At 36.6% G+C, this 25,623-nt stretch overlaps 1 protein-coding gene, 1 long non-coding RNA gene and 1 pseudogene across 2 annotated transcripts in view; 2 read left to right on the plus strand and 1 right to left on the minus strand.

Annotated features, from left to right (window-relative positions):
• LOC141370269 (uncharacterized) overlaps window positions 1–1,823 on the plus strand; it is an 89,159-nt gene extending 87,336 nt beyond the window's left edge. Inside the window, exon 3 of the long non-coding RNA XR_012374169.1 lies at window positions 1,692–1,823. This is a non-coding gene — a long non-coding RNA (uncharacterized lncRNA). The remainder of the gene's footprint in view (window positions 1–1,691) is intronic.
• Window positions 1,824–17,369: 15,546 nt separating this feature from the next.
• Window positions 17,370–17,608, minus strand: LOC112815024 (dolichyl-diphosphooligosaccharide--protein glycosyltransferase subunit TMEM258 pseudogene; annotated as a pseudogene).
• Window positions 17,609–23,834: 6,226 nt separating this feature from the next.
• LOC112815198 (L-lactate dehydrogenase B chain-like) lies at window positions 23,835–25,018 on the plus strand. Its single transcript, XM_025861017.2, has one exon. The coding sequence runs from the start codon at window positions 23,917–23,919 to the stop codon at window positions 24,919–24,921; it is 1,005 nt and encodes a 334-aa protein (XP_025716802.1). The 5' UTR covers window positions 23,835–23,916; the 3' UTR covers window positions 24,922–25,018.
• The last annotated feature ends 605 nt before the right edge of the window (window positions 25,019–25,623 follow it).

Below are 25,623 nucleotides of genomic sequence, written 5' to 3' on the forward strand. Positions count from 1 at the left end.
TTATTTTTCCACCTTACTCCTGGACTGGGACTCGGTGCAGACAGTAACTCCCAGTCTTCAACTCCTGCTTCTCGTCTTAGTTCCTTTCACAGGGGACCTGTTAACCAAAATGCGAACATACGGACAAGAGGTACTGATACAGCAAGAGACAGTAACGCTCATGTTAGAAAGTGGCAAACATAAATATTTTAAAATAAACCATTTTAAAGCTTCCCATCTACTATTGTTTTCTTAATTTTTGCCATTTACTCTTCCTTCACTTTTATAGAATGCTGGATTTTTCACAAGGTTTTGGGGGAACCTTTCATTAGTGTCTGGAGAACCTAAGCAGTTTATTTACCGGAACTTCTAATATGATGCTCTCCTATTTCATGGTATTAATTTCTTTTGATTATTTTATAGAGAATACTTGATGTTTTACACAGAGGTTTTACCTGGATAGATCTTTGTCATTAAATATTTAAAACTTTTTTTTTTAATTGATGAAATCTGGACTTTTCCCTTCATTCGCTGAGTCGCAGCCATTTGTTTATCGGGCACAAGCATGGTCACCAGAATCTGCTTAGGTTTGGGAGGGATCCGGGAAAAACTCAGTGGTATCTGCCCCCAAGAGCACAGAGTCTAGGGACAGATGGCAACGGTACAGGCAGTTACAGCGGGATCAGTATTACAGTGAAGTTAAGCAGCACATTTTCTAGAATCGGGAAGGGGAAGATACTGCTTTCACACAGAGCATCTGGGGGGTGAGCTCAGATGAAATGGAAGAATTTTCTGGGAGAAGAAGGGATTTGGGACAGTCTAAAAGAAAAGCAGTAGGGACAACACCTAGAAGCAGTTATTTTATTGACCCTAACTTGGGATTGGTTTGGATGGTCTTATCATTAACTCAGTTTCTCAAAATGAAATACTTGGGGTGATTCCCACCTTGAGCTGACGGGCAGATGGCAGGAGATAACAGCTAAAGAGAACAGTACGTGTGTACTTAGAGCTCATCCGGTGCCCATCCTGTCCCAGGTGCTTCCCACATTTTATCTCTTCTAGTCTTCACTCTAGCCGTTTCTCTACATTAAGTATTTGTACACAACGTCTGCAGACAAAGGAATGAGTTTAAGAGATTAAATTTAATAACTACTCCTTAGCAGCCATTCGCTAAGCATTTGCTGACTCTTAGCCCATACAGTTTCTGCCATACTAGTAAAGGACATTGTTTTCTAGGGGAAAGAATTTTTGGCTTGTCCTCGAGTAGGTGGAAAGCAAGTGCTAGCATGATTAGCTCTTAGATTGAGAAACAAATTGTAACAGCCAGCTCTGTGGGTAATGGAGGAACAGATAGGGATTAACAGATCCCTTCTAATAGACATGGCAGAAGATAAAAACTGTCCTAAAGAGGGCAGAACATGCGATTCTCTTTGCAGAGAGTGGAATGGAGAGATATGAAGCAGATTTAAAAGAAAGCATGTGGAGAAGGGAAATCTTTGATGTAGTGAGTGCTTTGTATGTGTCAGATATTTGATGTATATATGTATATTGTGCCGCTTGAATCCCCACAGTAAAGCCTGTTCCTTTATTTGCTCAATCAAGAAATGTTTGTGATATCCTGTAAGGAGCAAGAAATATGAGTGAATTAAAACAGGTTCTGCTGTCAAGCAGTGTGTAGTCTAATCTAGGGTATTATTATGTCTCTTTTTCAGATGTGTAAAGATCAAATCAGAGAGATTATCTGCTCCAAATTTACACCATATCTTAGCCTTCCATTGCTACATCTGTCTGCTGACGCCTTTCTCACGTCTGTCCTGGGAGAATCTAGCATCTCTGCTTGTTTCTGGTAGGTCAGCGTTGTATACAGCTTCAAGGAGTCATAGCAGCAGATAGGACTTGTTCCAGATGTTGTCAGACACTATCAGTTTGTGAGTGAGTGGACTCAAGATAGATAGATCTTCCTTGTCCTACCTGATACTCTGCCTCGCGCTCCGGTCCAGCTCTGTAAGATCCACTCATGTGTATCCCCCTTGGTTCCTGCCTGTATGACTTAGTCAAGTACTCAGATTTCTTTGGCATGTAAGCCATTTTTTCCCGGAGAAGGGGCTTTATTTTACCACTTCAGCTATGCGAAGACATGACATTATTTGCTTAGGGGCAATGAGGAGAGCTGGGGCAGATCTAGAAGAAAACAAATATTATTATCAGAGGCTTCAGCTTCATCTGAAGCCATTTCCTGATTTCCAGTCAGGAACATGTTGATCAGGGGATGAAATGAGGCTACTCCTACTAAGGCATAAGATTCAGAGAATTTGAGGATTCAGGATTTTCATGCTCATCTAACAAATAATCCCATCTTAGATTTCTTCGTTTTCTCCTTTTCCTATCAAGGATCTGAATTTGACAAATGACTGAATTGAAATGATGCTTTCAGTCCCCTCTGCAATTCTTTTTTTAAAGATTTTATTTATTTTTTATTTGACAGAGACACAGCGAGGGAGGGAACACAAGCAGAGGGAGCAGGAGAGGGAGAAGCAGGCTTCCTGCCGAGTAGGGAGCCCGATGCGGGGCTCGATCCCAGGACCCTGGGATCATGACTTGAGCCGAAGGCAGACGCTTAACGATTGAGACACCCAGGCATCCATCCCCTCTGCAATTCTGTTGTGACTTTAATATCTTGGTCTGATTTTCAGCACTTTCGGTACTTCCAAGAGATGAGAGTCTCCTTAAAAAGCTGAAATTCCTCTGGCTTTCAGATCATACCCTCGGTTAGCAAATGGCTTCCATGAGCCTTTTTTTTCTCTACCCCCAGTATTTCCAGTTCCATTAATAGAAACCAGCCTACCCCACAATTCTTAAAATTGGTGATAATCTTAATGATTATGTAGCCACTACCTATAAGCTGTGATCACAACCCCAGTAGTGGGGTCCATTATTGTCAACTTGTGAGTAAATGGGCTGAGGCTTGGCTTAGTCATGTCTATCATCTATTGAACCCTCATCTCTAAATCAAGTGTGTGTAAAGGGAGAGAAGAGTGGAAGTATGATTTGGAAATTCTGTGTAGTTAACATTGGATTCTTGGCTTTTACCCTGTCATAGATTGAAAGCATCAGGATGCTTTGGAGAAACTTAAAACCTTTCAACTCATACAAGGTCCAGGCTCTGTAGGCTCTTTACTTCTATATTATATGACCTGAAGCATCAGTAGTGAAAAATGAGTTGTTTCGTGTAAACCAGACCAAATTGCTGGTACCCTCTACTGGCTCTTGCATCTTCTTGCCCATTCTTTAACATCTCTGTTAGAATGCTCATGGTTTCATGTTTCCACACCACTTAATCCATCTCCAGTAGCCCATGACAGCAACCAGAATCTGTAGTGGGGAACACGTTGGGCCCCATCTGCACCAAAACCAGTCTCAATACTGGAAAGAAAGGCCTTAAAGACAGCCATGGTAACTCTGAGAGCTCTTCACATACCTCACATTCCTTCCAGGGAGAGGCAGGAAAGCTCTGGAACACATGCCAAGGAAGGGGGTGTTCAACCAAAACCGGACCCTTTACTTGAGTTAAATCCCCTGAGAATCCCAAAAGGGGAGTTGGTAAATCCAATTATTTTTTTCTGGTGAAATTGCACAGAACCAATCTAAGCTATTCCTTGACTTCTTTTATTTTCACTTGTTCTCCCCATCACTAACCTCTTGGCTCTGGGATTTATGACTGTTATTCTCTGGTCCTTTTGAATAGGCCCTGTCCAGCAGGTGAAGCTCCCTTCTTTGCTTTCAGATTTCCACTCTGCTCCTTATATTGATCCTGACAGTCCAGCTCTTTTCAGGCGATAGCTGATTACTCCAGACCTTGGCTGGCAGAACCCAAGGTCACTCATTTACTCAGCCAGCATCTGGCTCTGTCACCCAGCATTCGGCAGGGTAGAAGGAAATTGGGTAGGCAACAGAAAATATTTCAAAGAATGACAGTTAAATGGAGACTGAAAAGCGCTCTCCTCAATATTTCAGTTTACAGTAGGTGATGTGCTCTAAGAAGGCCAAAAGACCAGTAGTTTGGTTATGCAACAGATGCAAGTGGGACGTAGGCTTAGTGTTTTACTTGGTTTTAAAGCATTTTAAAGCTTGAAAGCAAGGACATGCTGCACATATGCCAGTTATGGGACAGTTATGGTAGGCTGCCTTCCTTCTTAATGCCCAACCTTTTATCAGTACAGCTTGGAAACCATGTTACTCTCCAGAACACACCAGAAGCATTTCAAGTACAACATTCTCTAAAGGCCATTAACTGGATTCATGAGATTTTGAGCTCAGAGAGAATGAACCCAAAGAAAGTTCTGGCTCAAAGATTTTGCCCATGAAGCTGATAATATTTTTAATTACTGGAGTTCTGTAACCTAAAAAGAAACAAAAATCCAAAGAGAGGAAAGGGACGAAGATGGAATAATCTTATCTTTGGAAGTGGCCTATTTTGCTCTGGAGGCACTGTGTATTTCTTTGACCACGTACTGCAAAATGCAGGATTTCCCATAGATACCACAGTTCCCAGAAACACGTGCATGTAACTCTCTTCAGCCCTCTTTCAGCATATAAATATGTCATTTTATAATGACACGTCCTTCAGTTTTTCAGCTTTTGGAATCCAGTGATTTTAGTGCCATCAATTTCAGTAACATGTTGGGATGAGGAAGAGGGAAAGCTTTGGATCCTAAAGAGAATGGTTCAATTATTGAGTAAATAGTTTAACATAAAGTTTATTTGTAGGTGAAGATGTTTCTGTGTTTATTCTTTTGGGGACTCATTGTTTTAGCCAGATGAAACCCTCAGAAATTAGATCTCTCTGCAGTTATATTTTCCAGTAGTAATTGTTCTTTTCCTCCCACTCCTTTGGGATATGAACAGTAGTTCCTGTCTAGGAACAGTTCTCCCTGCAATGCAGAATGTAAAGAAAAAGCATGCGGTGTATGTGCCACTTAATCCCTAGGGAAGTTATTTAGACTCTCTGGACTTCAGTTTCTTCAGCTGTAAAATGGGGACTAGTAATAACCTTAATATAGGGTTACTAAGAGAAGAATATAAGTAGCACATGAAGAACACCTGGCATATTGCATAGACTGCAGTTCAGACTAAAAACATTTCAATTCGTATATTCTGGGTATAAAAACCACAATACATTTACCCCAAGTAATGTATTATGTAATGTGTTATGCAAATGTCTTATCTTTTGGAAGCTTCACCTCTTAATTTCAGTGTTTACTTTGAAGTGGGTGGTAAATGTTTTTCTTAGTATGCTAACTTTGGTCATTTAACCCTGTATGGAAAATAAACATATTTGTCTTTACCAAGTATAGTTCTACTTAGATATTTTTAGTTGAGTCCAATCTAAGATATTTTTAGTTAAATCATTCTCTTTTTATCTTAGTTTTTCAATTGAGTGTGTATTTGTTAATTTTCTAAATTGGAGATGCATATCAAGAAAACCATCTTTCTTTTTACTTTAAGTCATCTCTGTACTCAATGTGGGGCCCGAACTCACGACGCGGAAGTCAAAATTCGCATGCTCTACTGACTGAGCCAGCCAGGCACCCCTCGTCTATCCTTTTTTTTTTAATCTTTTAAGGTGTTATTTTAAAGCTGCCAATCCTTCTTGGCATTCCCTGTCCCCAGTGTGTATGTAAATGGTAGATGAGGTTCAGCCTGGTACGTAAACAGAGTGGCTGTCATGGGAAATATGCATGGAGGAAATAGGAAAAGCCAGGACCAAAATGCCTTGGAGCAGTACTGAATTCATCCATCAGGTGTCTGTTCACAGGGTCTGGTTTCTTTTACCTGATGTATGTTCTGATTGGGTAGTGATGAGGCCCTGGAAATTGTTAAATATGTTAACTATCACTTTTCTCAGGAAGAAACTTGAAGCTTCATTCAGTTTGTGTGGGGTTAGAGATTGACCAAAAAAAGTCTAGAAATAGAACTGGGAATGAAGATTAGGGTACAGAAGAGTAGTAATTTAGGATTCAGTGAAATTTAAAATGAAATTTTAATTGTATAAATTTCATGTCTCATGTCTGATTTTAAAGCCCATGTGTATGCCTACGTTCTAGTGCCTTCTAACTTCAGAGATGCGTTTGGGTGCTCCCTCTCTTGCTCACTTGCTTTGTTATCTTGAGTAACTTTCTCTCAGATGACTTTTTCATGCGCATTTTCAGACTGTTGTGATGCTTATTATAATTAAATATCATTGATATATGTGAACTTCCAAAATGGTGGCTATACAGTACTTTTTAGGTAACTCATCCTTGCCCTTGTAACTGACATTTTATTGAAATGATTCAGTCGTAGTCTACATTGCAAAGAAAACACCTAGCCACATGACCTGCCTCCGCAGATTTGTCATTAATCTTCTGAAAATGTATAATTATATACAAAAAGAAAATCTGTTAGAAGTTTATTCTTAGAGTCAGTTAATTCTGCTTCCACAAATAAACTATAGTCTAATTACATTTTGACATTTGGGTTTTCAGAATGGATAATTTTAAATACACTTTGTAACTGGAGTCTTTTTAAAGGTTTTTTTTTTTTATGAGTTCCTTTTCTGTTTCCGTATCGTTAGACTCTTCATTATTTTACTTTTAATGTAAATTAATTTTACTTTTTTCCTAGAATCATCAGTTCTGCTAATACTAAACTAGCCATTAAGGATAATAATAAACATATTTAAATAAAAGAAAAGGCATTTGTTTTTAACAACAGCTTCAATTATTACTGGTGAAATGCTGATATTTTAAAAAAGTTTAGGTGTCGTTAAAATGTCTTTCATCAATTTTGGTAGTGTTCAGCATACAAGTCTTTCAGGTCCTTGCTTGAGTTTTTGTTCCAAAGTTTTGTTTTGTTTTTTTTGATGCTACTGTATAGTGGGATTATTTTCATAATTTCCTTTTTGCATAGTTTATTGTTAATATATGGAAACATGACTGATTTTCTTTTTGCATGTTGATTTTTTTATCCTGCATATTTTTTATACTTGTTTATTATTCTCTCAGCTTTTTTGTGGATCATTTAGGTTTTTCTACATATAAGAACATGTCGTCAGCAAACATAATTTTACTTCATCCCCTGTGACTTGGATGCCCTTTATTTCTTTTTCTTGCCTCATTGCCTTGGCTATGACTTACAGTTCTGTCCTGAATAAAAGCAGCAAGAATGGGAATCCTTTCATTTTTGTTGATCTTTAGAGGAAAAGCTTTCAGTTTTTAAAAGGTAAGTGTGATGTTAGCAGTGAACATGTTATATATGGCCTTTGTTATATTGAACTAAATTCCTTGTGTACCTAGAATGTTGAAAGTTTTTATCATGAAAGGATATTGAATTTTCTCAGATGCTTTTTCTGCATTTTATTGAGATGATCACATGATTTTTACTCTTCATTTTTTAATGTGATATATCACATTAATTGATCTGTGTATCTTGAACCATCCTTCATCCAGGGATAGATTCTACTTAAGCATGGCACATGGTCCTTTTAATGTTCTGTTGAATTCAGTTTGTTAATACTTCTCAGGGATTTTGTATCTGTATTTATCAGGGATCTTGGCTTACAGGTTTCTTGTGTAGTATCTGCCTGGCTTTGGTAATAGGATAATGCTGGCCTCAGAAGATGAGTTTTGGAGTGCTCAATTCCTCTAATTGTTGGGAAGAGTTTGAAAAGTCTCAACATTATTATTATTTTTTTTAATTTGGTACATTTAGCAGTAAAAACATCTTTTTTTAATTGGGAGTTTTGATTATTGATTCAGTCTCCTTACTTGTTATTAATCTGTTCTGATTTTCTATTTCTTCCTGATTCAATCTTGGTAGGTTGTATATTTCTAGAATTTACCATTTCTTCTAGGGCATCCAATTTGTTGACATATAATTGTTCGTAGCAGCCCCTTCTCCTTGTTATCTTTCTGGCACCAGTTGTGATTTTTTATTTTACTTATTTGAGTGTTCTCCCTTTTTTCTTATTAGTTAGCCCAGCTAAAATTTGTCAGTTTTCTTTCTCTCTTCAAAAAATTAACTCTTAGCTTTGTTGATTTTTAACTGCTTTTCTACTCCAGTTCCTGTATTTATTAAATTGAACCCTTATATTACACCATACATAAAAAATCAACTAAAAATGCATTACAGACTTAAGTATAAGATTTGAAACTGTATAAACCCTATAAGAAAACATATAAGTAAAGCTTCTTGACCTTAGTGTTAGCAGTGATTTCTTAGAAAAAAATGCCAAAAGCATAAGCAACAAAAGCAAAGTAGGCAAGTGGGACTGCATCAAACTGAAAAGCTTCTAGACTGCAAAGCAAATAATCAACAGAGTTAAAAGGTAACCTATGGGAAAAAATACTTGAAACAATGCATTTGATAAAGAGTTAATATCCAAAATATATAAAGTACTCCTGTAATTAAATAGCAATGAATAAATAAAGAAATACATAGGCAAGGAACTTGAATGGACATTTCTCCAAAGAAGAAATACAAATGACCAGCAAGTGTATAAAAAGATATACAACATCACTGATCAGCAGGGAAATGCAATTCAAAAGCACAGTGGGATGTTATCTCGCACCTGTTATGATGGCTGTTATAAAAAAAAACAAACCAACAAAAGATAGCAAGTGTTGCCAAAGATGTAGAGAAATTGGAACCTTTGTATGTTATTGGTAAAAATGTGAAAAGGTATAATCTCTATGGAAAACATTGTGCAGTTTCCTTAAAAAATTAAAAATTGTACTACTGGGATGCCTGGGTGCCTCAGTTGGCTAAGCATCCAACTCTTTGATTTCAGCTCAGGTCATGATCTCAGGGTTGTGAGACCGAGCCCTGCATTGGGCTCTGCACTGGGCATGGAGCCTGCTTAAGATTCTCTATCTACCTGTTCCTCTGCCCTTCTCCCCCACCCCCACATGTGCTCTCTCTTGCTATAAAAAAAATAGAACTACCATATGATCCAGCAATTGTATGTCTGGATATTTATTCAAAAGATTTGAAATGAGGATCTCAAAGAGATATCTGCACTCCCATGTTCATTGCAGCATTAGTCACAATAACCAAGATATGGAAACAGTGTAAATGCCCATCTGCAGATGTACAGATAAAGAAAATTTGGTGTAAACATACACTGGAATATGGAATATTATTCAGCCTTGAAAAAGAAGGAAATTCTGCCATAAGTGACAACATGGATGGATCTGTACCCAGTGAAATTAAGCAGTTACAGAAGGGCAAATACTACTTGACTCCACTTACATCAAATATCTAAGACAGTCAGAATCATAAAAGTAGAGAGCAGAATGGCTAAGGGAGGGGAGAAATGGGAAGTTTCTGTTGAACAGGTAGTAAGTGTCAGTTATGAAAGATGAGTGAGTCTAGAGATCTGTACACCACCACACCTATACCTGACAATATGTCTTGTGTGCTTAAAAATTGAAGAGGCTAGATTTCATGTTACGTATTCTTACCACAGTAAAAACAAAACAATAATTTAACAAATCAAGTTAGTTGAAATGTATTTCACAAAATTATTTCTTTTTTTGTTTTGCATTTTATTAATCCACACTTACATGTAGTGTTTTATTATATGATCGAATACTTTTATTTCCACAGAATTTCTTCTTCCCTCCCTAATCTTTTAATCAGATCCTCTGAAAGAGCTGGAATGAGTAACATGATTTAAAAGAGCAGCATTAGCCTTCATTTTTATTCAAATTCAAGCCAGTTTGTTTCAGTTTCATCATATTCTAACTTTTATTACAAATGTTTTCTTGGATGTAAAGGATTCATTATTATCCTTCTATAAATATCAGTTGGCTTTTCAAACTTTAGTCATAGCAACACTTATTGAGATGATTTAATGTGCCTAGTTCTTTCCAACCATTATCTCCTTCTTGTGTTTCATTCCTCCGAGACAGAAACTGTCATTATCCCTACATTCTGCAGATTAGAAGACCAAGCTTTACAGAGATTAAGTGAGGAATCCATGGTGATCTTGATCCACAGAGGTAGAGTTGGAACCCAGATCCACATTTTAGAACATTTAGAGAAAAATGAAGAGGGAGATACAAGACAGTCACTTGTTGGGTTATTTTTGGAAGTAAAATTGGTAACTTTGGGTAAGAATGTTCATTGCATTGAGGTTGCATTGAGGTTATTTTCTCTTCAGATCACAATTAACTGCATCTAGCCAATAATAGTCACTTCAATATTTGGAGGCTGAGTTTTAACAATACAATTCATGGGGTCAGTTATGATGTTGTACCCTGTTCTTTTAGCAGTGACACAATCCCACATGTAAAATCATTCTGGGATTGGAAAAAAAATTCTGCTTATTATCTTTGATATTTTGTATTTCTTCTCTTGAAATTGGTCTTCAGCAATAATTATAAAAGAATAACCAACATCTGAAATAATTTGGACCCTCACCAAGAATAAAATAAATGGAATAAAACTTTTCACCTTTCAGTTTGGTGTTTGTAAAAAGTGGGCAACCATTCCTTGATGGCCGCTGTGTAAATGGAAGTAATAATTTTGGAGGGCAATTTGTTGATACCTCTAAAAATTAAAGCATATAAACTTTGGACACAGCCATTATACTTCCAAGATGATTTCTTGCATCTCAGTTATGCAAATAGGAGAAAAAAATACAGAAACCATATACAAACTGTATGAATTTAAATTGTTAAACTATTAAAATCTTGCTCAACTCCGCTATAAATGGAGCCCTTTATAGAATCTAACAGAATGTTGTATGAAGTAATCCGTTAAACAGTGAATTTGCATCTTGCAGTCACAACTTTTTAATCTTTAAAAAAAGCCATATTTGTATTACCTTTAACCAAATTCTATTTTTAAATTGCAAAATAATATATATGTTAGAACTCATAAAAGAGTATGAGATGTATAATTTTCCTCCCTTGACACCAAGTAAAACATGTTGATTTTGCTCTCTGAGCACATGGGACATTTTTTGTTCGAGATTTTGTATGAATTGGAAATGATTTTCTGGGGTTATCAGGTTATTCTCAATTGTTAATATATGGATTGAGGAAATCTGTTCATTCTATTAAGTATATTAGACTTGGACCATAGTTTGCTAATTTTAATAGCCTTAACTAACAAGGGGATAATAATCAACCACGCATATTAACCCCTCTAAATTACCACTGTTGATACATAGCCATGAATGTCAGTCACTCAAACACAAATCCTCTTCAGTAGTAACATTCTTTTGTTTTTTCTGCCAGATGCACATCTTTCTCAAATACGTTTTAACAGAAAAATTAAAAAATAGATATTCTCAATAGGAAGTAAGTAAGGAATATCACAACTATTGGGGGAAAACTTTTGCTAAAATGTCCTCAGAATAGATTGAAGAAAGAATTCTGCAGGGACATCATAAAGGTTTAGTTTATTCCTCTTATTTTTAAAATAAGAGAAACTGAGAAGTTTTACATATTTTTAGATCAGATTTTAAGACCAGACCACTAGTTAGAGGCAGAATGTGGTGATGTCCTGACTCCCCATCTTGAGGCAAGGCACTTCCAGCCACCACCCGTGGCATTCTACTTGGCTATTTCCAATTAAATATACCTATGGCTTGTTGAGCAGCCTCAACTCCCTTACTCTTATCCCTCTTGGCTTTTATGGACAGTAATTAGAATAAAGGAGAGGAAAGAAGGTCACAGGTTTATCTGTAGCTATTCATTCACTCATTTTACAGTGATTTAGTAAGCACTAAAAATATGCCGAATATGTCCTTCTGCTTGCTGTGGATACAAAAGTGAACCAAGTGGTTCTTTTAAGCAAAATGGATACCGAATTTTAGATGATTTTAAGGCCTCTTCTCATGTGGACTAGTCCTATCCATACTTAAATATTTCCTTTTGTTTTTTTTGTTTTTTGCGGATCATAGGAATTTATTAGTTGTAGAGTGAATTGGCATATACATTATTTATAAGTAGTCATATAATATCCAACTTGGATTTTTTAATTTATTTTGGGCATTAGTAATCAAGAGTTCCAAGTATCTCAAGCACTACCCAAAGGAATTCTATCAAACTGGTTAAATATACAGTATCTGGAGCTAGAATTCCAGAGTCTGGATCCCAGCTGTGCCCGTTAACAGTTGTGTAACCTTGGGAAGTTTTTAAAATGCTCAGTATCTTGGCTTTCTTATCGGTAGAATGGGCACAGTTCTGAGGTATCAGGTTCAGTTTTTTTGATTGTGTAGATAGCTATTATTACTTCTGCAATAAACGAATAAAGCAGGAGAAGAATAAAACAGTGTTAGAACTAGTAAAACAGCAGACTCCGTCAAAATCAGAAAGTCCTTCACACCCGTGGCACCACCTCTTCCCCTGAGAATTGATCCTGGTGGGCCATCCTTCAGAGTCCTAACACACCTTTCAGTTAGTGCAGTGCTCCAAGCATCAGTCACGGGAGGTGATTCTTGAAGCCACTTTGCCATCCCGAACCTGTTCTGTAGACAGCATCTCAGTACTTCATGGCCTGACACTGTCTTCCTGGGAAAAAGAAGTAAATTGGAAGGATTCAAAGTTCCTTGTAACGAAGGTATCATATTTTGCAGTTTGTCCCAGAAAGCCTCTTGTTTTCAGCCCAGTGTAATTATTGTTAGTATTCCCTCTCACTCTCAAAGTTTTCCACTTTGGATAACAAATTTTATGACAACTTTAATCGTATCTTACTATAAAGGGCATAGTGTAGATTATTTTCACTGTTTTGAACTTGGTGTTTCTCATAACTGTCTTTCACAAATGGAAACAAGGAACAACAGAGCTGATTATCATACGTATGAATATTAAAGTCTAGCTGTAAAGGCATTTATATATATGAAAAAATAGCTTCATAAGGTTTTCAAAGGGTAAGTTTCATCTTCACTTTTATTTTCCAATAAATGTTAAAATTTTACTGCTTGTTCAAATACCCAGTTCTTACGTGTGTTTAATAATTACTGACAATTTCAAGAAGTACAACCCTAAAACTTGGATTCAGTGTTCCTTCCAGGACCAACTTCTTTTTAAGTGACTAGAACAATTTACCATCCTCAAGAGGCTTAATAATTTCTTATCTCCAGATGACAGTCTTAAAGTAGGTGACTCATTTACAAACTATTAGACAGTCTTTTATGAACCAATGCATATGTTTTATGTTTATCTTTTAATATGAATTTTTTATACCTTAGATAAATTGAACTCAGGACATATTTACATATCCTAAATCAAGTCCATGTAATAAATATTTATTTGCATAGCTGTGATGGAATCCCTATTCAGAGAATAAAGTTTTAGTAATAAATACTTTCATTCCACCATGGTTATTGAGTGTTGAACAACGTTCCTGATCTTTGTCTTCCTACAAATCACTCACAGATGAATTTATAACAAATAATCAGTTGGTAAATGTTAATAGTTAAATTATTTTTAATTAGTTTTGACTTAGCTTCTTTAAAGTTTTAAATATATTAACAAAAATCGGTGGTCTGATATGTCATTCATCAAAACAGATCTTACCTTTAAATAATTCCCTTACCCTTAGGCATTTACACACACATAGAGCATTTGCAAATAATTTTAGAGTTTTTGTAGACCCCTAACATTATTCATTAGAATCCAATTATTATTTACAACTATCCCAGTGGAAGTAGTACTAAACCAATTCAAGCTGATCTTAGTAAGAAATTGAGAAGATCAGGTAAAAACATGCCACTGGAAAACCTAAGTTTCCATTGATTCCTTGTTTCTTAACCAAAGTGTAAAAAATATAACAGGGTAGACACTATATATAAATAGTAAAACAATTTTTTAACATTGTTCATATTTTAGATTATATGGTATTTTAGATTATATGATTTTTAGATTGAATAATGTTAGAAAGTATTGATAATTTCTGTTACTAACAGATATGAATTGTTTCCTAAGTGCATTTCTTTCAAATGTGGTTATTGGTTATATATTCAGATATGGTTTTATAATGGGATTTAGAGAGTATTAGAGTAGAAATATCAGAAAAATGCGCTAGCCAATAGCATAAGTTTTGGTCTTGTTATTTCTGCTAAAATTATAGTAAAATATTTGCTAAAATGTGCTAAAAATAGATCATGCCAATGGATTATGAAAAGTCATCTTCTTAATTCTGAATTAAATTGACTATGAAGACAAATCATAAATATTTCAGCTGTGTTGGAAAAATGATCTGTGTTGTCTCTTAGAAATGGTCTTCTTGTCTTCTTGTTTGTTAAAAATGATTCTGTCTTGTATGTTTGTGCATAGAATTTTTAAAGCACATGTCCCAATGCTTGCAACACAATAATTGTTCAGAGAATGTGGCAGTTCTCCTATTTATGTCTCTGTCTCTCTTTTTATCTCTTTCAGTCTCTTTCTCTTTTGCTGGCTCCATTTCTGTTTTCTCATTCCTTGGTCTCTTGAGCATGTATATGCCTCTGACTTTCTTTCTTTTCCATTCCTTTTCAAACTGAATTAGAAGATCTAGTTTCTAGTACCAGTTTCATAAACTCAGTAATATCTTAGGTTACAGCTCAGAATAAATTGGCTTTTGAAACTCTTGGGGACATTCAATCTCAGTAAAATTTCAAGAGCAGGAGGATGTACTGATAATTCTAATTCATTTGGAGGCCTCTGACTTCCGTATTCCCTGTTTGCCCACTCTTAAAAACCAGTTACGTTATCTAATTCAGTTCTAACCTAATTCAATTAAAAAAGATTACTAAAGGTTTATTGTATGCAAAGCAATGATTTAATTTCTCTGAGGAATGATGGTTAATAATTTATCATCTAAAAAGGAATAATATAGAAAGATGCTATAAAAGTGGGTATGTATGAATATGTACTCATGTAAATCCAGAGCTGAAAAAACTGTGTGAAACAACAGACTGCCGAAAATAGTTGATGAATCAGCCATTTTAACACACACCTCTCAGGGACTGACAAATCAAGTAAGAAATAGAGGCTCCTGAGAGGCTCAGTCAGTTAAGCCTCTGCCTTTGGCTCAGGTCATGGTCCCAGGGTCCTGGGATCGAGTCCTGCATCAGGCTCCCTCCTTAGCAGGGAGCCTGCTTATCCCTCTGCTGCTCCCCCTGCTTGTGCTCTCTCTCTCTTTCTGACAAATAAAATCTTTTAAAAAAATTAGAAAAAACCTTAATAACCCAAAGCTATATTAAAAATTCAGTATGTTTAGAAATCAAATGACATATTCTTTTTTTTTCAAAGATTTTATTTATTTATTTGACAGAGAGAGACACAGTGAGAGAGGGAACACAAGCAGGGGGAGTGGGAGAGGGAGAAGCAGGCTTCCCGCGGAGCAGGGAGCCCGATGCGGGGCTCGATTCCAGGACCCTGGGATCATGACCTGAGCCGAAGGCAGACACTTAACGACTGAGCCACCCAGGCACCCCTCAAATGACGTATTCTTAAATAATTTGTATTAAAATGAAATTATAAAGAACGCTAGAGAAGATTACTAAGCTAAAAGTTATTTCACAGAAAAGATTAATAAAAGAATGATAAAATTTTGAAATGAGGTGAAATAATTCCTATAAAACTACAAATTGATGAACTTAACACAGGAGGAAATAAAACAGAGTGATAAATAAAGATGGTATTCAAAACCTGTGCCCATAAATATCCAAGTTCTAGCTGTTTTCATAGGAATTCTGTTAAATTTTAAGACTAATTAAACTGTCCACACAAACTGTTGAAGAAAAGAGAAAAATCAGACCTTCCAAACTCATTTAAGGAGACAAGTGCAATCTTAATCCCAATAAAGAGGAAAAGTATTGGCTCTTCTTATCATGTGTAAGGAAAATCTGAAATAATGCAAGGACTAAAGAAAATAAAAATGCATTGTATAATACATAATTGCCAAGTAATAGATAAGTTACAAAATTCAACGTCAGAAATTTATCAATATAGTTTACATAACTCCATCTATGTATTAATGATTTCTAGGGAAAAATTATTTGATATCTTTAGATGAGGAAAAAATGCCTTAAGTAACATTTTGATAACTCTTAACAAGTTAGGGATATGTGGGAACTGATGTTTATATGTCCTTGTTTTATATAAGAAGGACACATATATATTTTACATAAATAGTATGTTGCTATAAAGACAGACATTCCTAATAAATATATCTAAAAACATATAAAATAAATATTTTTCCATCAAGTGCAATGATTGCTGAAAATCTACAGCAAACATTATACTTACTGAAAACATTAGATGCTCTTTTTAAAGGGTCAAGATGAGGATATTGACTAACATAGCTACTATAACATAGCGTTCGATGTCTTGATCAGTGCTCTGCGAAAAAATAAGTGTTAAGAATTGAAAGAAAAGATAAAATTGTGATTTGAGGGGAGATTTAGTGGTTAGGTACCTAAAAACAATAATGATCACAATAAATTCACGATCAGTAAAGTATTTGGACTAATACGTTTTCCACAACGTTGTCAGGTAAAATACAAACATAATAAAATAAGTAGCATCCCTCTCTAAACCAGTTATAATCAACTATAAATAAGACACTTTGTAGAAAATTCACAAGAACTAAAATATATGTAGGACTTAGCTTAACCACAACCACACAAGAAATCTGTGGGAAAATTCTGAAGGTAATAAGTTGGAACATGATCTGGATGAGTGGAGAGACATTGCTGTTCTTTAATCAGTGATAATATATTTTTTAAAACCTCTAATTTTTAATATTAGTTATTTTGATCAATTCCATTCAAACCCCCAGTTGGATACTCTTGAGAACTCTGATAAATTTACTCTAAAATATAAATGGAAGAATCACGGTTAACAAGTAGTTTAAGTATAGTTTTAACCCTTGCCTCTTCAAGTGTGATTTTTGGACAGGTGTCATCATTGTCATCATACTGATGGGATCTGGTAATTTATGGAAAATGCAGACTCTTGGGACTCACCCCAGACCTAGTGGGTCAGAATATGTATTTTATCAAGGTCCTCAATTTTATCAAGTGATCTGTATGCAAGTGTTTCTATGTGTGTGTGTGTGTGTGTGTGTATACGGATTTATGTATGTTTTACTAGAGAAGAGATTCCTATAAATCAGTAAGAGAAAGATAAATATCTCGACATAAGATTGCAAACATTGTTGAACCAAGAACTTACAGAAGACAACTAAAAATCAATAAGCTTATAAGGAGAGGTTCATGTTCATATAAAAATGAAAAATTTTTTTCCCACACATCTGCCTTTATTGTGAACAGCAGGTAGGAGACTTCCAGCAATAGTAAATTAATTTACAAAAGCAGGGTTTCAGTGAAGCCACCTGGTTGGAGCTTTAGGAGGTTATAAATAGAGGCTGACCCAGAGCAGCAAGAAGAGGACTACAAAGCCCATGAAGAGTGAGGCCACCAAGGAGATGAGGAGCTCTTTGTAGATATTCCAAGTGTACTTCGTGGTGGTAACCTCTCAATGGAGGAACAGGTGGTGAAAAACATGCTAGTGGCTAATAACACCATGGTCAGATGGGGGAACACTGCCAGGTTCACTGGGGTGGTGTATCTGCACATGGCCTCAAGCTCCATTTCACCAGGAACAAGGTCATCCATTGCTCCTCTACTGGAATAGAAAGATGAAAATTACATAAAGAGATACCATTTTGGATATATTATGGGCCTGGATAATGACATGTTTGGTAGAGAGTTCACATTCTGCCAGTGTGAATCCTGACGTTCTGTTGTGGGGCTGTAGATGGCTGCAGGACTCCTGGAAAGCACTGAAACAGTTCTTAGTAAAATTAAATATTCACATGCTTGATGGGCCAGCAATCCCAGTCCTAGACATAGATCCCAAAGTCTATGAGGTAACACACACAGGTTGATTAGCACAGTGTTGCTTGTCGTGTCAACAAGCTGCAGACTCCGGGCATTCATAACTTCAGGATGGATAGGTGTGTGTGATGGGTGTACACTGTGGAGTACTACACAGTTAGCAGACTGAATAAGCACACGTGCTGAAAACAACATGCCTTGGGGTGCCTGTGCGGCTCAGTTGGTTAAGCAGCTGCCTTTGGCTCAGGTCATGATCCCGGGGGCTCAGGTTATGATCCTGGAGTCGCAGAATCGAGCCCTGCATCAGGCTCCCTACTCAGTGGAGAGTCTGCTTCCCCCCTCCCCTGCTTGTGCTCTCTCTCTCTCTCTCTCTCTCTCTCATTCTATCTCAAATAAATAGAATCTTAAACAAAACAAAACCAGCGTGCCTTGTAGGAAAGTAAAAATGGCTCAGTAGCATCGTTTTTGTAGGTTAAAAAGATAAGAACAAAAACTGTTCACTTTATGAGACCACATAGAAAAGAAGCATACACATCAAATACACTGGAATAGTTTACTATTTTAGGGAGGTATGGAATAGGAACAGGAATGGGGAATAGGTAGAATATACCAAATAATTGAATTGAGAAAGGGACTAATGGTAATAATTTGCTTTGAATTAAGGTGCATAATTAACTTTTTGGAAGAAAAAGAGGGAGGCAGAGACAGAATGTAAATTATAAGAATTTTAATATAAATTATAAAAATAATTATGTAAATTACAATGCAATTATGTAAAATGTAAAAGTCAGTACCTATATTCAAGAGTTTCGAGATGTAATGCCATCAAGTACAATAATATAATGCTTAGAAGTGATTCCTCTCCTGAACGTTTTAATACATTTTCAGTATATTAATACTTTGCACTCTAATGCCAGGAAAACTTTTTAGAGCCATGATGGTGTTAAAATAATCTCTATAAAAATTTAAATTTTGTTGAGATGCAGTTATTTTTTTTTTTAAAGATTTTATTTGAGAGAGAGAGGAACGAGAGAGCACGAGTCGGGGATGAGCAGAGGGAGAGCGAGAAGCAGACCCCCCACTGAGCAGGGAGCCTGACACGGGGCTCAATCCCAGGACCCTGGGATCATGACCCCAGCCGAAGGCAGACGCTTCACGGATTGAGCCACCCAGGCGCCCCTGTTGAGATGCAGTTAAACCATGATTTACAAACTGGAGGATGAAAGGTCAACTTGGAACAGCAGATGTGTCTTGTGTGGCCTGTATAGTGTTCCTAAATATGATAGGTCATCACTAAGACTGAATAGTCGTTAAATTTCACAGAGAAGTCTCAGCAGATCACAAGTTCTGGCCACGTGGGCCCTCTCTTTTTATATGGCAGTGCTTTGGTAGTTGCTGGGGAGCAGCTGCAGTGTGAATGTGGACCGTGCATTCTCCAGGTCAGCATATCCTTGCCTGATGTGCTGGCGTTGAGACCAGCTGTCAGGCTCCTGCTGACGCCTCAGGGAGAGCTTGTGGTGGAACATGCCCCGGGGCTCGGCAAAGACAATTCTCTTTCATTATGTCTGGACTGTCTCAAGCTTAACTGTCACATCTCTCGGTTGTATCCTTCCACAGACCTTTGGGTTGATTACATGGGGGTTCTTCTGTCATGCTTCTGCATATACTCAGATGAAACACTTTTAAATTCTATTGCCCACAAGTGAACTTCTATCCTGTTGAATGTAATCTCACCATTGCCCTTCTCAGACTGTCTTCACTTTACTTTGAAATCTCTTCTTCCCCCTTTTCCAATCTCATATAAATGCAGACAATAATAATATCTGTCAGACTGATGGCTAGAAAACACTAAAACAGTATTATTATTATCGTGTTGAGTCTGGCAACACTTGTCTCATTGAAATATAGGCCAATGAGTTGTCTTATATAAGTTAACAAATATTTCCAGTCTTCCTCTTAAATCTGTATTCATCCATTTCTTATCATGGGTGCTCTAATTTTAGGAATGCCGTCAATTTTATTAAGTATTATTAATGATGAGTCTTAAAATAATTTATTTCTAGGTGTCTGTTTTTATATATACTTTTTTGGCCATTTATTCAACAACATGAAACACATGTACTTAGTGTGTTACCAGGGGCCAGGGATGTCTGTAGGCTGCTTCTTTGCTTCTTGGAGCTTACAGAATGTAGACAAGAGGGTAGGAAACAACAAATAAAAGCCTATGTAGAGAGGGTAGTAGGTGAAGTATAGAGGGTTATTTCTATCTGTAGAGATGAAGGATATGAGAGGGAAATTTTTCATAGGTTCATGGAAGAAGTGACCAGACAAGATATGTTTTCTGCCCCTCATTAACCCTGGTCCTGGCTCCCTTACTGGCTTTCTTTATTACTTAATTTTACTTATGTTTTCCCATTTGATTAAAATGACTCCTGAGTGCCCAAAACATTGCTATAATCTAATGAACAGCATTATTTTTGTTAAGGAAAAAAAAAAAAAACACTTATAGAGAAAAACAACTGCGAGCATAGCTCTTTTCACACTTCACTTTAATAAAAAGGATAATTACTTTGGCTTTGGAAAATAACAAGATTTCCACATAGTTTCCATCACTTAAGGGATTTCTTATTCCTGTATCATTAACTCCCCCAATACAAGTCTTCTCCAGTCTAGATGAGTTATTTTGTTTCAGCATCTGCTGGGGTGCACAGGGCATGAGGCAATTTTAGCAGGACCCAGACAGACTCTTTTTTTCTGAACTATAAATGTATTTTAACATCCATTGGGGAAAAAAAATATCTTGCCATTCAAACATGCAATTTGATGGAAAGAACTATGTCAGGTTGGACTGAAGTCCGTGACTGAAAAATTGGAAAGTAAATGGTAAGTGAATAGTAGCAGAAATGGTACATAGAAATGGAAAAACTGAGGGTAGATCTTAGGTGGCTGAAGTTTAAACATTCCGGACCAGGTGCTTTTTACGATCACTTTGAACTTCAACATTCAGTGGTTTTATGAAATTTCTTTCCTCATGGGAGACCCTGGGACTTCTCAGAGACTGAAGTGTCCACTGAGGTAGGGCAAGGAAGCCCACATGAAGCTGTCCTAAGGATGCTCAGAATTTTGCCTGAGATACAAATTAAGTCCCTTGGGATAATGAACATAGCCTTTGGGACATGCATTTACTCCTGCCCGACAGGAAGATACAGCTGATGCCGAGCAAGAGGAAACTACAATGGTTAGAGAATAAGAGAGATTCCCACTAGTGACATCGAGGCTCCTGCAAAATGAAATCTCTCACCACACGGCTGACTTTCCAATACAAGTCATGCTAGAAGAAATCCTAAATCATCTTTCTCTTCCTTTATTAGGCAGTGGTTTGCAAATCATCCTACGAAGAGACTTTCAAAGAATAAAGAATGAAAAGAAATAGGAAAAGCATGGAAGTGTGTATCAAGTGGTCCATTAGTATAAATTTTATGTGTGTGGATTGTGTGATATTTGTCAGCGTTGGAAGTTGTAATTTTTTTATTTACTCTAAGTATTTACTCCTGTGCTTAGCTTCTTGAGGGATTTTTCTAAAGATTATATATTGTTCAAACTCTAAGCACATCTGTGAGATGCAATTCAGTAATTTCCCTAGAAGGAAGAGCAGGGGATGGGCCTTCTTCCCTCTTCATTTTTTTTTAAAGTTTTTATTTTATTTTTAAAAAATATATATTTAATCTGAAAATATATTACATGAAATGGAGAAATTCTTGAAGTGCAGCTATGTAATTTGGTTAGAAAATTCAAATCTTTGTTAATTATATTTAGTTTTAAAATGTTGTTAAACTGTAACATTAGCCATTTTACCTAGTTTTTAGTGTACATATCGAAGACATGAATTATATTCAGTGTTGTACAACCATTATTGCTGTCTATTCCCAGAAGTTTTTCGTCACCCAAACAGAAATTCTGTAACCATTCAGAGTATTTGTTGGGAGTAATGAAATACCATTAAGCAACAACTCCCCACTGCCTCCTCAACCTTGTGCCGAATAACCTCTAATCTGTTTTCTGTCTCTATGAATTTTCCTATTATTTATATTTCATAAAGTGGAATCATCCAGTATTTGTCTTTTTGTGTCAAACTTCACTTAGCACATTTTCACACTTCATCCATGTTGGAGCATGTATCATATGCCATTCCTTTTTGTGACTGAATAATATTCCATTGTGTAGATAGAACACATTTTGTTTTATCCATTCATCTGTTGAGGGATGCCTGAGTTTTTTTCTACCTTTTAGCTACTGGGAATAAAGCTGAAACAAACTTTGACATACAAATGTCTCTTTCAGTCCATGTTTTCAATTCTTTTGGGTTTATCTCTAGAAGTGAAATTGTTGCATCATGTGCTTTTTGCTTTACAAGGAACCACCAAACTATTTTCCACAGTGGTTGCACCATTTTACATTCCAACCAGCAATATATGAGGGTTCCAAATTTTCCACATCCTAGCCAACACTTAATATTTTCAATATTTTTATTATAACCATCCTTATAGATATGAACTGGTACCTCCTTGTGGTTTTGATCTGCATTTCTCTTATGACCACTAGGGTTGAGAATCTTTTCATGTGCTAATTGGCAATTTGTATGTCCTCTTTGGTCTGTTCAAGTCTTTTGCCCCACTTTACATTGGGTTTTGTTGTTGAGTTTTAGGGCTTCTGTACATATTTTGGACATTGAACCCTTATCACATGCATAATGTGCAGATATTTTTCCTATTCTGTTGCTTGTCTTTTTATTTTTTTTTAAGATTTATTTATTTTGAGAGAGAGAGAGGGAGACAGAGTGAACATGAACAGGGGGAGGGGCAGAGGGAGAGAATCTTTCGAGCTGACTCCCTGCTGAGCAAGGAGCCCGACACGGTGCTTGATCCCACAACCCATGAAATCATGACCTGAGCCAAAACCAAGAGTCAGATGTTTGAGCCATGTCAAGTGCCTCTTTTTACTTTCTTGATAATGTCCTTTGATGCACAAAAGCCTCTTTTTTTATTTTGATGAAATCAAATTTATCTATTTTTTTCTTTTGTTGGTCATGCTTTCATGTCCTATCTAAGAATCCATTGTCAAACCCAAAGTAATGAAGATGAATCCTTTTGTTTTATTCTGAGGGTTTTATGGTTCATCTCTATATTTAGGTCACTGATCCATTCTGGGGTTAATTTTTGAATATGGTATAAGGTAGGGGTCCAGTTTCATTCTTTGGAATGTGAAGATCCAGTTGTGCCAACACCATTAGTTGAGAGACTGTTCTTTCCCCCATTGAACAGACTTGGTGTTCTTGTCAAAAATCAACTGGTCATAGATGTATGGATTTATGTTTATTATGGACTCTGAATTTTATTTCATTTGTCTATATGTCTAGCCTCTGCTGGTCTTGTACTTACTTTTATAATTTTTCTTACACTGGCCTCTTCCCTAAATTAATTAAGTGCACACCCCTCACAATCTGGGTGTTCCAGTTATATTATCTGAGGACCTTTGAGAATTTATTTTCTTTTTTCTGTTTTGTGTTTCAGTTTCTCTTTTAAAGATATAAACAATGCCATCTATTTTTTATCATTTGTTGTGCATATACATATATATATAAACATGTGTAAATATGTATATATATATTTATACAAATGTTTATACAAACCAGTGACAATATATAGTTTTACCCTTGTCAGTCTTTTAACTAGCTCTCTTTATATAAAGGGCAGATTTCAAGTAGTTGTTTATCTGGATTTCTCTACCTTAAATGTGCTTATTATTTAACAAAATATTACTTGTTACTACATAGCTTATTTTCTCAAACTCTGCCATGGAGTTGAGATAGTCCAATTCTGTTGATTGGTTAGGTTTCATTATACTGTATTTGTTTTATATAATTTCTTCTTTTTTTATATAGAAAATCTTAAGGTGAGTAACAACAACAACAGAGCTCCTTGCAGATCCTCCGCCCGAGGAGACACACGCAGCTAACATTGTCTTCTTCGCGTGACTCTCCCCGCGGGTTCTCTCTGGGCACAATGGCAACTCTTAAGGAAAAACTGATTGCACCAGTTGCAGAAGAAGAGGCAACCATCCCAAACAATAAGATCACTGTAGTGGGTGTTGGACAAGTTGGTATGGCGTGTGCCATCAGCATTCTGGGAAAGTCTCTGGCTGATGAACTTGCCCTTGTGGATGTTTTAGAAGATAAACTCAAAGGAGAAATGATGGATCTGCAACATCGGAGCTTATTTCTTCAGACACCTAAAATTGTGGCAGATAAAGATTACTCTGTGACTGCCAATTCTAAGATTGTGGTGGTGACTGCAGGAGTCTGCCAGCAGGAAGGAGAGAGCCGGCTCAATCTGGTGCAGAGGAATGTTAATGTCTTCAAATTCATTATTCCACAGATGGTCAAGTACAGTCCTGATCGTATCATAATTGTGGTTTCCAACCCAGTGGATATTCTCACATATGTTACCTGGAAACTAAGTGGACTACCCAAGCACCGTGTAATTGGAAGTGGGTGTAATCTGGATTCTGCTAGATTTTGCTATCTTATGGCTGAAAATCTTGGCATTCATCCCAGCAGCTGCCATGGATGGATTTTGGGAGAACATGGCGATTCAAGTGTGGCTGTGTGGAGTGGAGTGAATGTGGCAGGCATTTCTCTTCAGGAACTGAATCCAGAAATGGGAACAGACAACGACAGTGAAAATTGGAAGGAAGTGCATAAGATGGTTGTAGAAAGTGCCTACGAAGTCATCAAGCTAAAAGGATATACCAACTGGGCTATTGGATTAAGTGTGGCGGATCTCATTGAATCCATGTTGAAAAATCTATCCAGGATTCATCCAGTGTCAACAATGGTGAAGGGGATGTATGGCATTGAGAACGAAGTCTTCCTGAGCCTTCCATGTATCCTGAACGCTCGGGGCTTAACCAGTGTGATCAACCAGAAGCTGAAGGATGATGAGGTTGCCCAGCTCAAGAAAAGTGCAGATACCTTGTGGGACATCCAGAAAGACCTAAAAGATCTGTGACTTCTGGCTTCTAGGCTGTAGAAATTTAAAACTATGATGTGATTAACTGTGAGCTTTTAGTTTTTCATCCATATACATGGATCACAGTTTGCTTTTATCTTCCTAAATATGTGAATCTGGGCTCACAAAATCAAAGCCCATGTTGGTTTAATGCTTGCAATATGAGCCCTTGAACAAATAAAATTAACTATTGCAGTGTGAAAAGAACACCACCACCACCACCACCACCAGAAAGTTGGCTCTAGGAAATGAGTAAAGAATTAAAAGGCTTTCATTAACCTGTATGTCTTGGTGGCAGGTGCTCTCTGGCTATTGCCATTTTGATTGAGTCACTGGAGTCTCTGCTTATTGCATATGAAGGAATTAAAAACACAGCCTTCTCTATGTCTATAATTAGAGGAGTATTGCCATGGCCTTGAATACTACCTTCTTGTTAATGATACACCTTTTAAATAGTTTGCATATAAGAGGCCAGTAGTCAAGAGTTGCAGCTGCTTAAGAGATGAGAATCTAGGATAGTATTTCCTGTCACTGTGTCTTTCCCTAAGGTTTTCTTGTGTGTTATGGGGAAAAAAATGTTCTGTAATTAGATCAATTTGAGAAAAACTTATCTTACAGTTTTGTTTCTTTTTAATCGTGATTTTTCTCAGAATCTTTCACGCAAGATGTCCATGGTAACTCTGTAAGAAAGTGTGGATTTCA

The sequence above is a fragment of the Callorhinus ursinus genome, unplaced genomic scaffold, assembly GCF_003265705.2.
Source record: "Callorhinus ursinus isolate GAN/ISIS: 27379988/994484 unplaced genomic scaffold, GSC_fseal_2.0 scaffold30, whole genome shotgun sequence".
NCBI classification, from domain to species: Eukaryota; Metazoa; Chordata; class Mammalia; order Carnivora; family Otariidae; genus Callorhinus; species Callorhinus ursinus.